The following is a 12,435-nucleotide window of genomic DNA, read 5'->3' as shown; positions in this document are numbered from 1 at the left end:
TAACACAGTTCCAATTTATTGAAAGTTCCTCAAAATTCCTAGAAGGATGATGCTGTAATAACTGGACATTTTCCTCAACTCAACCAATGTGTGCCATGATGATCCATAAATGGAACATCCGTCAACATTTCTATGTTCTCTCTTTTGTTGGTCAAATTAATCCCAAACCCAACCTTCAGTGTTCTCCATCTCCAAAACCACAAAAATCAAACTCACTGGAGTAATGCCCAATGTTAACAGAAGTTGGCTCAACCTTTTATTCTACTTCCATTATTTGCCCCTAAATTAGCTTTCTGGACCTAAGTCCAACATAGGCATGTTTGTATGTGTTGTAGGCTTCCCCCTTAACAACAAACAATTATTTGATACCAGCAGGGTGTCCAAGAACTCACTCAATTCTGACACTATCTACCTGGAGATGGATCCATAGGTAAAGGGTTCCGTCCTACTGCCCCCACATCAGGCACCAGTCACAAGCCCAGGTTATCACCTGTGCTTCTGATGGATTGGCTAGAAATTAGAGGTTCCCATAATCTCCTCATCAGGTGTGGTAATTTGCTAGAGTGACTCATAGAACTCAGGAAAACCCATTTATTCGCTAGATTAATGACTTATTACAAAGGATATTAAAGGATATGCATCAACAGCAGATGAAGAGATATGTAGGATGAAGTCCTGAATAAAGGAGCTTCTGTCCTTGTGGAGCTTGGGATGTGGCACAGTGACATGTGGAAGTGTCTTGGTTCCCCAACATGGAAGCACTCTGAAACTCCTCCTCTTGGGTTTTTATAGAGGCTTCATTATTTAGGTATGATTAATTAACTCATTGGCCATTGGTGATTGATTCAACCTCTAGTCCCTCTCACCTCCTGGGAAATCAGCGGGTGGGACTGAAAGTTCCAACCCTCTATTCATGGCTGTTACCCCCTGGCAACCAGCTTCCATACTTAGGTGCTTTGCAAAAGTCACCTTCATTAGTGTAAACCCAGTTGTGGTGGAAAGGGTTTGTTATAGGTAATAAGTCACCCATTTCACCTTTATGGCTCTGAAGGGAGTTTAAGAACTAAGGAAAGAGACCAAGTATTATAACAAAAAATCTTCCCATTGCTCTTATCATTCAGGAAATTCTAAGGATCTTGGAAGCCATGAGCCAGGATCTGTGGATGAAGACCAAATGTCCATGAAAAATGTATTTTGGTCAAATACATACTGAATACCAAAAACATATAATTTCTTATAAATTATAAGAATACTGAATACATATAATACTGAATGACCAAATACATATAATTTCTTATAAACCACAATACTGCAGCACCCATCCTTGAACTTTCCTATCTTAAATACCCCAGAGTCCATGCTCCAATAACACTGATGAATCCCCAATGCCCAGTTATGCCTTTTGCTAATGCTTTTCCTTTTGCCCAAAACCTCTCCCCTAATATCTTTGTCTTACAGGCTCCCATTCATCCCTCAAAACCTAGCTGAAATGTCTTCCTGGAGAGTCTTTTCCAATTCCCCTGAGGAATTTTTTTTCCCTTTCCTTTGAGCTTTCACAGAATGTGGTCCATATCTTATCACCTTAAATTTATTATATTTCATTACTTCTCTCTATCCCTTGCTTGGCTGTGAGGTCTTGAGGGTCTTCGTTTTTCAAGCTGCGCCTGACACATGATGAATAACTGAAGTGTCTCTGTTGAATGAGAGAGAAAAGTAATCTCACAGTAATATAACTATTGAAAACAGCTAGTCATGTGCTAGTATTTCTCAATACTATTTTTAATCCTTACATCAACCTTGTATATTGAATTTTATGATCATGGGGCCCAGAGAGGTTAAATAATTTGCTCAAGAACACACAGCTAGTGGATGATGAGCAGAAATCTGAGCACAGTTCTGTAGGATTCTTATAAGAGGCAGTGCTGCTTCCTATTGCTTCCTATCCAGCCAAAGTCCCTGTTTCAACTTTCTTTCCATGTGTCCAGGGATTCTGAATGCTTCCTCCTCCTCCAGTCCCTACACCTCCCTCCAGCTGAAGAGGTCCTAGACCATAGGGATCTGGCATTCTCTGGTGGGACTCAGAGACACTTCTCCAGCTTACCCAGCCTTATGTTTGAGGCTAAGCAAGGGAGGAGATACAAATGAAAACAGGAACAGTTGGTTTCACTAAAAATTGTGGGATTTAAGAAGCCTAGATAGCACTGTATGGGACCCACTTAACAACAAGTAATAATGTGAAAAGGAGAGAGAACCTCTTCCCCACCTTGCACAGTAAGTGCTCAAGATGACACAGCTCAACCCTGGGCAAGGGCAGCTCCCAGGCGACAGCTTTGGCAGGGCCAGTAGAATTGAGAACACTTTGCCCAGAGGCTCCAGGAAGACATAGTCCACCACCAGAGGAAGTGGCAACGGGGACCTACTGCCCTGAAGCTCCAGGAAGCCACTCCAACTGTGGGAGTTGGTGTGACATGCTTGAGAGTGCTAGGAGACAGGCCCTGGCAGGGACGTTAGGGTGTTCACAGAGAACCTTGACAATACACACCAGTAAGGAAGGCAAGGAAGAACAGAAGGAAAATGATGAGAGGATATATAAGTAAACCCCTAGAGAGATTCCAGGCATAACTGGGAACGATTTTTTAAATTAACATATAATGTATTATTTGCCCCAGGTGTACAGGTCTCTGAATCATCAGGCTTACACATTTCACTGCACTCACCATATCACATACCCTCCCCTACGTCCATAACACTGGTAATGATTTTTAAAAGGATGTACTATAGCAATAGGTGGCAAAAGAACCAGAGAGACTGTGTATTACTGTTACCTAGTCCTATTTTTATCCTCCGTACAGAGTTGTAGGGAAATGCAGACTGATGTACATCTTTTTTTTTAATATAATTTTTTATTTTATTATTATTTTTTTATAAACATGTATTTTTATCCCCAGTGGTACAGGTCTGTGAATCACCAGGTTTACACACTTCACAGCACTCACCAAAGCACATACCCTCCCCAATGTCCATAATCCCACCCCCTTCTCCCAAACCCCCTCCCCCCAGCAACCCTCAGTTTGTTTTGTGAGATTAAGAGTCACTTATGGTTTGTCTCCCTCCCAATCCCATCTTGTTTCATTTATTCTTCTCGTACCCACTTAAGCCCCCATGTTGCAACACCACTTCCTCATATCAGGGAGATCATATGATAGTTGACTTTCTCCGCCTGACTTATTTCGCTAAGCATGATACGCTCTAGTTCCATCCATGTTGTCGCAAATGGCAAGATTTCATTTCTTTTGATGGCTGCATAGTATTCCATTGTGTATATATACCACATCTTCTTGATCCATTCATCTGTTGATGGACATCTAGGTTCTTTCCATAGTTTGGCTATTGTGGACATTGCTGCTATAAACATTCGAGTACACGTGCCCCTTTGGATCACTACGTTTGTATCTTTAGGGTAAATACCCAATAGTGCAATTGCTGGGTCATAGGGCAGTTCTATTTTCAACATTTTGAGGAACCTCCATGCTGTTTTCCAGAGAGGTTGCACCAGCTTGCATTCCCACCAACAGTGTAGGAGGGTTCCCCTTTCTCCGCATCCTCACCAGCATCTGTCATTTCCTGACTTGTTGATTTTAGCCATTCTGACTGGTGTGAGGTGATATCGCATTGTGGTTTTGATTTGTATTTCCCTGATGCCGAGTGATATGGAGCACTTTTTCATGTGTCTGTTGGCCATCTGGATGTCTTCTTTGCAGAAATGTCTGTTCATGTCCTCTGCCCATTTCTTGATTGGATTATTTGTTCTTTGGGTGTTGAGTTTGCTAAGCTCTTTATAGATTCTGGACACTAGTCCTTTATCTGATATGTCGTTTGCAAATATCTTCTCCCATTCTGTCAGTTGTCTTTTGATTCTGTTAACTGTTTCCTTTGCTGTGCAAAAGCTTTTGATCTTGATGAAATCCCAATAGTTCATTTTTGCCCTTGCTTCCCTTGCCTTTTGCGTTGTTCCTAGGAAGATGTTGCTGCGGCTGAGGTCGAAGAGGTTGCTGCCTGTGTTCTCCTCAAGGATTTTGATGGATTCCTTTCGCACATTGAGGTCCTTCATCCATTTTGAGTCTATTTTCGTGTGTGGTGTAAGGAAATGGTCCAATTTCATTTTTCTGCATGTGGCTGTCCAATTTTCCCAGCACCATTTATTGAAGAGGCTGTCTTTTTTCCATTGGACATTCTTTCCTGCTTTGTCGAAGATTAGTTGACCATAGAGTTGAGAGTCTATTTCTGGGCTCTCTATTCTGTTCCATTGATCTATGGGTCTGTTTTTGTGCCAATACCATGCTGTCTTGATGATGACAGCTTTGTAATAGAGCTTGAAGTCCGGGATTGTGATGCCACCAACGTTGGCTTTCTTTTTCAATATCCCTTTAGCTATTCGAGGTCTTTTCTGGTTCCATATAAATTTTAGAATTATTTGTTCCATTTCTTTGAAAAAGATGGATGGTACTTTGATAGGAATTGCATTAAATGTGTAGATTGCTTTAGGTAGCATAGACATTTTCACAATATTTATTCTTCCAATCCAGGAGCATGGAACATTTTTCCATTTCTTTGTGTCTTCCTCAATTTCTTTCATGAGTACTTTATAGTTTTCTGAGTATAGATTCTGTGTCTCTTTGGTTAGGTTTATTCCTAGGTATCTTATGGTTTTGGGTGCAATTGTAAATGGGATTGACTCCTTAATTTCCCTTTCTTCTGTCTTGCTGTTGGTGTAGAGAAATGCAACTGATTTCTGTGCATTGATTTTATATCCTGACACTTTACTGAATTCCTGTATAAGTTCTAGCAGTTTTGGAGTGGATTCTTTTGGGTTTTCCACATATAGTATCATATCATCAGCGAAGAGTGATAATTTGACTTCTTCTTTGCCGATTTGGATGCCTTTAATTTCCTTTTGTTGTCTGATTGCTGAGGCTAGGACCTCTAGTACTATGTTGAATAGTAGTGGTGATAATGGACATCCCTGCCGTGTTCCTGACCTTAGCGGAAAAGCTTTCAGTTTTTCTCCATTGAGAATGATATTTGCGGTGGGTTTTTCATAGATGGCTTTGATGATATTGAGGTATGTGCCCTCTATCCCTACACTTTGAAGAGTTTTGATCAGGAAGGGATGTTGTACTTTGTCAAATGCCTTTTCAGCATCTATTGAGAGTATCATATGGTTCTTGTTCTTACTTTTATTGATGTGTTGTATCACATTGACTGATTTGCGGATGTTGAACCAACCTTGCAGCCCTGGAATAAATCCCACTTGGTCGTGGTGAATAATCTTTTTAATGTACTGTTGAATCCTATTGGCTAGTATTTTGTTGAGTATTTTCGCATCTGTGTTCATCAAGGATATTGGTCTATAGCTCTCTTTTTTGGTGGGATCCTTGTCTGGTTTTGGGATCAAGGTGATGCTGGCCTCATAAAATGAGTTTGGAAGTTTTCCTTCCATTTCTATTTTTTGGAACAGTTTTAGGAGAATAGGAATTAGTTCTTCTTTAAATGTTTGGTAGAATTCCCCCGGGAAGCCATCTGGCCCTGGGCTTTTGTTTGTTTGGAGATTTTTAATAACTGTTTCAATCTCCTTACTGGTTATGGGTCTGTTCAGGCTTTCTATTTCTTCCTGGTTCAGTTGTGGTAGTTTATATGTTTCTAGGAATGCATCCATTTCTTCCAGATTGTCAAATTTATTGCCGTAGAGTTGCTCATAGTATGTTCTTATAATACTTTGTATTTCTTTGGTGTTAGTTGTGATCTCTCCTCTTTCATTCATGATTTTATTTATTTGGGCCCTTTCTCTTTTCTTTTTGATAAGTCGGGCCAGGGGTTTATCAATTTTATTAATTCTTTCAAAGAACCAGCTCCTACTTTCGTTGATTTGTTCGATTGTTTTTTTGGTTTCTATTTCATTGATTTCTGCTCTGATCTTTATGATTTCTCTTCTCCTGCTAGGCTTAGGGTTTCTTTCTTGTTCTTTCTCCAGCTCCTTTAGGTGTAGGGTTAGGTTGTGTACCTGAGACCTTTCTTGTTTCTTGAGAAAGGCTTGTACCGCTATATATTTTCCTCTCAGGACTGCCTTTGTTGTGTCCCACAGATTTTGAACCATTGTATTTTCATTATCATTTGTTTCCATGATTTTTTTCAATTCTTCTTTAATTTCCTGGTTGACCCATTCATTCTTTAGAAGGATGCTGTTTAGTCTCCATGTATTTTGGTTCTTTTCAAACTTCTTTTTGTGGTTGAGTTCTAGCTTTAGAGCATTGTGGTCTGAAAATATGCAGGGAATGATCCCAATCTTTTGATACCGGTTGAGTCCTGATTTAGGACCGAGGATATGATCTATTCTGGAGAATGTTCCATGTGCACTAGAGAAGAATGTGTATTCTGTTGCTTTGGGATGAAATGTTCTGAATATATCTGTGATGTCCATCTGGTCCAGTGTGTCATTTAAGGCCTTTATTTCCTTGCTGATCTTTTGCTTGGATGATCTGTCCATTTCAGTGAGGGGAGTGTTAAAGTCCCCTACTATTATTGTATGATTGTTGATGTGTTTCTTTGATTTTGTTATTAATTGGTTTATATAGTTGGCTGCTCCCACGTTGGGGGCATAGATATTTAAAATTGTTAAATCTTCTTGTTGGACAGACCCTTTGAGTATGATATAGTGTCCTTCCTCATCTCTTATTATAGTCTTTGGCTTAAAATCTAATTTATCTGATATAAGGATTGCCACTCCTGCTTTCTTCTGATGTCCATTAGCATGGTAAATTCTTTTCCACCCCCTCACTTTAAATCTGGAGGTGTCTTCGGGCTTAAAATGAGTTTCTTGGAGGCAACATATAGATGGATTTTGTTTTTTTATCCATTCTGATACCCTGTGTCTTTTGACAGGGGCATTTAGCCCATTAACATTCAAGGTAACTATTGAGAGATATGAATTTAGTGCCATTGTTTTGCCTGTAAGGTGACTGTTACTGTATATGGTCTCTGTTCCTTTCTGATCTACCACTTGTAGGCTCTCTCTTTGCTTAGAGGACCCCTTTCAAGATTTCCTGTAGAGCTGGTTTGGTGTTTGCAAATTCTTTCAGTTGTTGTTTGTCCTGGAAGCTTTTAATCTCTCCTTCTATTTTCAATGATAGCCTAGCTGGATATAGTATTCTGGGCTGCATGTTTTTCTCATTTAGTGCTCTGAAAATATCATGTCAGCTCTTTCTGGCCTGCCAGGTCTCTGTGGATAAGTCAGCTGCCAATCTAATATTTTTACCATTGTATGTTACAGACTTCTTTTCCTGGGCTGCTTTCAGGATTTTCTCTTTGTCACTGAGACTTGTAAATTTTACTATTAGGTGACGGGGTGTGGGCCTATTCTTATTGATTTTGAGGGGTGTTCTCTGAACCTCCTGAATTTTGATGCTCGTTCCCTTTGCCATATTGGGGAAATTCTCCCCAATAATTCTCTCTAGTATACCTTCTGCTCCCCTCTCTCTTTCTTCTTCTTCTGGAATCCCAATTATTCTAATGTTGTTTTGTCTTATGGTGTCACTTATCTCTCGAATTCTCCCCTCGTGGTCCAGTAGCTGTTTGTCCCTCTTTTGCTCAGCTTCTTTATTCTCTGTCATTTGGTCTTCTATATCACTAATTCTTTCTTCTGCCTCATTTATCCTAGCAGTGAGAGCCTCCATTTTTGATTGCACCTCATTAATAGCTTTTTTGATTTCAACTTGGTTAGATTTTAGTTCTTTTATTTCTCCAGACAGGGCTTTTATATCTCTCGAGAGGGTTTCTCTAATATCTTCCATGCCTTTTTCGAGTCTCGCTAGAACCTTGAGAATTGTCATTCTGAACTCTAGATCTGACATATCACCAATGTCTGTATTGATTAGGTCCCTAGCCTTCGGTACTGCCTCTTGTTCTTTTTTTTGAGTTGAATTTTTCCGTCTTGTCATTTTGTCCTGAGAAGAGTATATGAAGGGGCAAGTAAAATACTAAAAGGGTGGCAACAACCCCAGGAAAATATGCTTTAACCAAATTAGAAGAGATCCCAAATCGTGAGGGGGGAGAAAGGGGATAAAAAGAGGTTCAAAAAGGAAGATAGAAAAGAAAAAAAAAAGAAAAAAGAAAAAAAAAGAAAAGAATTTAAAAGAAAAGAAAACACCTAAGAAAAATATAAAAAAGAAAAGATATATATATTAGATAAACTAGTAAAAAATCGTTAAAAAAGAAAAAGGTAACAGTTAAAAAAAAATTTACCCGAAGGCGAGAAAAAAAAAACAAAAAATCAAAAAGAAAAAAATTAAATTAACCGCAAGACTAAATAAAAATCACAGGGAAAAAGCCATGAGTTCCGTGCTTTGCTTTCTCCTCCTCTAGAATTCTGCTGCTCTCCTTGGTATTGAAACCGCACTCTTTGGTAGGTGAACTTGGTCTCGGCTGGATTTCTTGTTGATCTTCTGGGGGAGGGGCTTGTTGTAGTGATTCTCAAGTGTCTTTGCCCCAGGCGGAATTGCACCGCCCTTACCCGGGGCCGGGGTGTGTAATCCGCTTGGGTTTGCTTTCAGGAGCTTTTGTTCTCTGAGCGCTTTCCGTAGAGTTCCGGAGGACGGGAATACAAATGGCGGCCTCCTGGTCTCCGGCCCGGAGGAGCCGAGAGCCCAGGGCCCCACTCCTCAGTGCGCGCTCAGAGAACCGGGCCCAGTTACTCCCGTCTGCCTGACCTCCGGCCGCAGTCCGAGCTCACCGAGCCTGCGACCGGCTCAAGGTCACCCCGAGCTGCGAGCTTACTGTCGGCTCTGTCTCTGTAGCCGGCTTTCCCGTTCCAATACCCGCAAGCTCTGCGACACTCAGACACCCCCGATCCTTCTGTGACCCTGCGGGATCTGAGGCCACGCTGACCCCGCGTGGGCTTCACCCCGGGTAGCCTCTGGAGCGATGTCCCTCAGCGGAACAGACTTTTAAAAGTCCTGATTTTGTGCGCGGTTGCTCCGCCGCTTGCTGGGAGCCGGCCCCTCCCCCCGGGGTCTATCTTCCCGTCGCTTTGGATTCCCTTCTCCGCCGGTCCTACCTTTCAGAAAGTGGTTGTTTTTCTGTTTCCAGAATTGCTGTTCTTCTTCTCTTCGATCTCCGATGGATTTTCAGGTGTTTGCAATCTTTAGATAAGCTATCTAGCTGATCTCCGGCTAGCTGAAGTAGTCTCAGCCTGCTACTTCTCCGCCATCTTGACTCCTCCCCCCCTGATGTACATCTTTATGGACCTTGCTCTATATTCTATATTGCTTTCATGTTATTCTTTCACTCACTCATTCAATCAATATTTATTACAGCCTTGATATGGTTTTACCATTCACACAGCCATCACAGTACACCGATTTCACTACAACTTTACTAACCTAGAATGGAATGACTCATGTTTGCTATTATTAGTTTTATTTTGTTTAGTGGTTTTGAAATACCTCAAAAATCTAAGGACTGGCTAATAACATTTGTTCTAATTTCAGAAATGTGTATTTCTTCAGATAAACATTTTTCAAGGTTACACAATCAAACTGCATATTCCATGACCCATTGAACACATCACCTTTATCCAAATGTCACGATTACCCAAGTGTGGGATCTCACTGTATACCCTGTATACCCCGCTGTAAACGTAATTCATAAAAAGTAGACCACATTAAGCTCAGTGAGTGTCTGCTGGGGAATGAAGGAGAAACTTCCCTCTTTCTTTCTCTTTCTCTTTCTTTCTTTCTTTCTTCCTTTCTTTCTTTTCCCCTGAACAATCCAAATAAACTGTATTCAACCTTATAAATATGGTTTTGAGTGTCATAATACTGGAGTAAATGCTCCAACTCTAGGTACTGGAAGTTTCCACCATCCTAAGCCTAACTCCACCTGTGTTTTGTTCTGAACCACCAGGGCCCTCACACTGCAGGAATATCCTGCAGTCCACCTACCATCATCCTGACTGGGGATGCCAGTTCACCGGAAGGAGAAACTGACAAAAACTTCGTCAACAGGTAAATCTCATGTGCCTAATCTTTGCACTGTGAAGAATAATATTTCCTAGCATATGAGGATTATATGGCTATATATACTTTTTATAAATCTTCTTTCTTGATCATTTTATTGATGAAACAGAATCAAGCAGTTTTTCCAAATGAGAGCAAGAGCTTGAGATTTGTCCGTTATCTTTCCCTTCCTGCCCCCAAATTATTTTTCTTTTCCTGGATTTGGTTCTTGTACATTGCTAGCCTTTAAGCACAAATCATAGCAGGGTAGTTTCCCATAATAACTGCCCAGATAGTTGCAAACAGACCTGAGAGATAATAGTCTTTGACCAAAGAATCCTGCCCCTGGGAAAATGGGGTCCTGGGAGGAAGATGACCCCTTGGGAAGGACACTGGCTCATGTACACAGTGATGTTCCTGCCTCAGTTTGACCCAGCACTAACATATGCATTGGTCTGGCTGGAGTAAGACTAAGTGTAATTTTCAAAAAGCTACAAAGATCATTCTCACACAAAAATACAGTGAGCATGTGTCAAAGATTTTTTAACTCATTGATGAGGAAACCATCAGGATGACAAAGTCAGTTCAAAAGAGGATACAAGAAATGGAAATACATATATAATCAGTGGGGAGGAAAAGAATGCTGGAATAAGATGACTAAGTTTGATATAAAATAGGTTACTGTTCCACAAGACAATGAAACCTTGTTTTTTATCTTTCTTCCCCAACAGAAATAAATCATCTATATCTCTATCAGACAATTATTCATATTTTATGAGTTTTCTACAGTTAGATGTTCATTCAAAGTGGGGGCCCTAATGAAAAGTAAATAACCAAAGTTACATTTCCTTAGAGCAGTTTTTCAAAAACGTTAGCAAGCATCAGAATCACCTGGAGGCATGTTCAATCACAGATGGCTGGGCACCATGTCACAGAGTTTCTGATCTGTTTGGTCTGGAGTGGAAACTGAGAATTTGAATTTCTAACAAGTTCTCAAGCGTAGGCTTATAAGATGATGCTCTAGGATGACTTTGAAAGAATATACAGGTATCTATTTATCTATTTTACAAGCTATGGACAAATTTTCTTAACAAGATGACTCTGTTCTGTCTTTCAGAGCTCACAGTCCCCACAGGAGGCTTTCTCACCGACACCTGAAGGTTTCCACTGCTTCACTGACTTCTGTGGGTAAGGGTTAGTGTAATTATCTTATTTCTGCAACCAGACATAGGGGTCCAGCTGAATGTATGTTTGAGCAGGAAGACCGAGATCTGGCAGCTCCTTCCCTTCTCCTAATTCTCAGGCAGGTCTATACCTACAAGCCCAAGAAAGCAAAGTCAGTCTGCCCCTCTGTGTTTGGGCCCAGAAGAAGTATGATATCTAATTTTAATTTATTTTGGTAAAAAAGACAAGGCAAGAGGGTAAAGAGAAGGATGAGGAAGTCAAAGAGACAGAACAGCAGGGTGAAGCTCAATTCTGGGCCATAGGGTGCAGAGTCCTCTACCTCTGGCTAGAAAGGCCCAAATCCAGGTAGGCATGTGTTTGAATGCACAGGTCGCTGCCCCAATCACCAACTCATTACCCAAATGATTGGGCAATGTTCTGGGTCTATTCTGGACCATTGGAACACAGATATTTTATATATATATTTATATATGTATATATATAAAATATAGATTTGGTCTCTATAAATATATAAAATATAGATGGTCTCTCTCTATATATAAAATATAGATTTGGTCTTCATGTTGCTCATAGTCTATAAAGAGACTGAGAAGTGAACAGATATAATCAGGACACCATATTATAAGGCCCTTTAAAGAAGCGTTAGGGAAACTGAGGCAAGAAGGGGATCAATTCTGTCTGGGGAGGGGGAAGACTGTCCAGAAGACAGCATATTTGAGTTGTGCCTTAGGAAGTTGGACAGATAGAAAAAGAAAGAAAAATTATTCTGGGTAGAAGAAACAACATAGTAGGGGAGCAGGAACCATAAGAAAGTAACTGAATGCTCTGCTGCGTGAATTAGTTAGGAGTCTTCCAAATGATAGAAAAACTCAAACTATCTTACACTAAAAGTACATACATACAGAATTTGAGAAACAAGGCAGAGGATCATGGGGGAAGAGAGGGGAAAATGAAACGGGACAAAACCAGAGAGGGAGACAAACCATAAGAGACCTTTAATCTCAGGAAACAAACTTTAATCTCAGGAAACAGCAAACAGGGTTGCTGGAGTGGAGAGGGTGGGAGGGATGGGGTGGCTGAGTGATGGACACTGGGGAGGGTATGTGCTATGGGGAGTGCTGTGAATTGTGTAAGACTGATGAATCACAGACCAAAAGATAAATTGTATGTTAATTTTAAAAAAGAAAGAAAAAATACATAC

The 12,435-nt window shown here is 40.5% G+C and overlaps 1 protein-coding gene across 12 annotated transcripts in view; it reads left to right on the top strand.

The window, feature by feature from the left end:
- The window catches only part of IRAG1 (inositol 1,4,5-triphosphate receptor associated 1), a 142,355-nt gene that overhangs the window by 60,779 nt on the left and 69,141 nt on the right, over nt 1-12,435 (top strand). For 10 of the 12 annotated variants that reach the window (XM_059136119.1, XM_059136091.1, XM_059136129.1 and 7 more), the window contains 2 exons: nt 9,958-10,058; nt 11,167-11,243. In XM_059136119.1, coding sequence (XP_058992102.1) covers nt 9,958-10,058; nt 11,167-11,243 — 178 coding nt within the window. The remainder of the gene's footprint in view (nt 1-9,957; nt 10,059-11,166; nt 11,244-12,435) is intronic. The other 2 variants (XM_059136082.1, XM_059136072.1) reach the window with 1 other exon arrangement.

This window comes from Mustela lutreola, chromosome 1 (assembly GCF_030435805.1).
Source record: "Mustela lutreola isolate mMusLut2 chromosome 1, mMusLut2.pri, whole genome shotgun sequence".
Classification (NCBI taxonomy): domain Eukaryota; kingdom Metazoa; phylum Chordata; class Mammalia; order Carnivora; family Mustelidae; genus Mustela; species Mustela lutreola.
The sequence above is the reverse complement of the archived record's forward strand: the minus strand, read 5'-3'. Positions and strand labels throughout refer to the sequence as shown.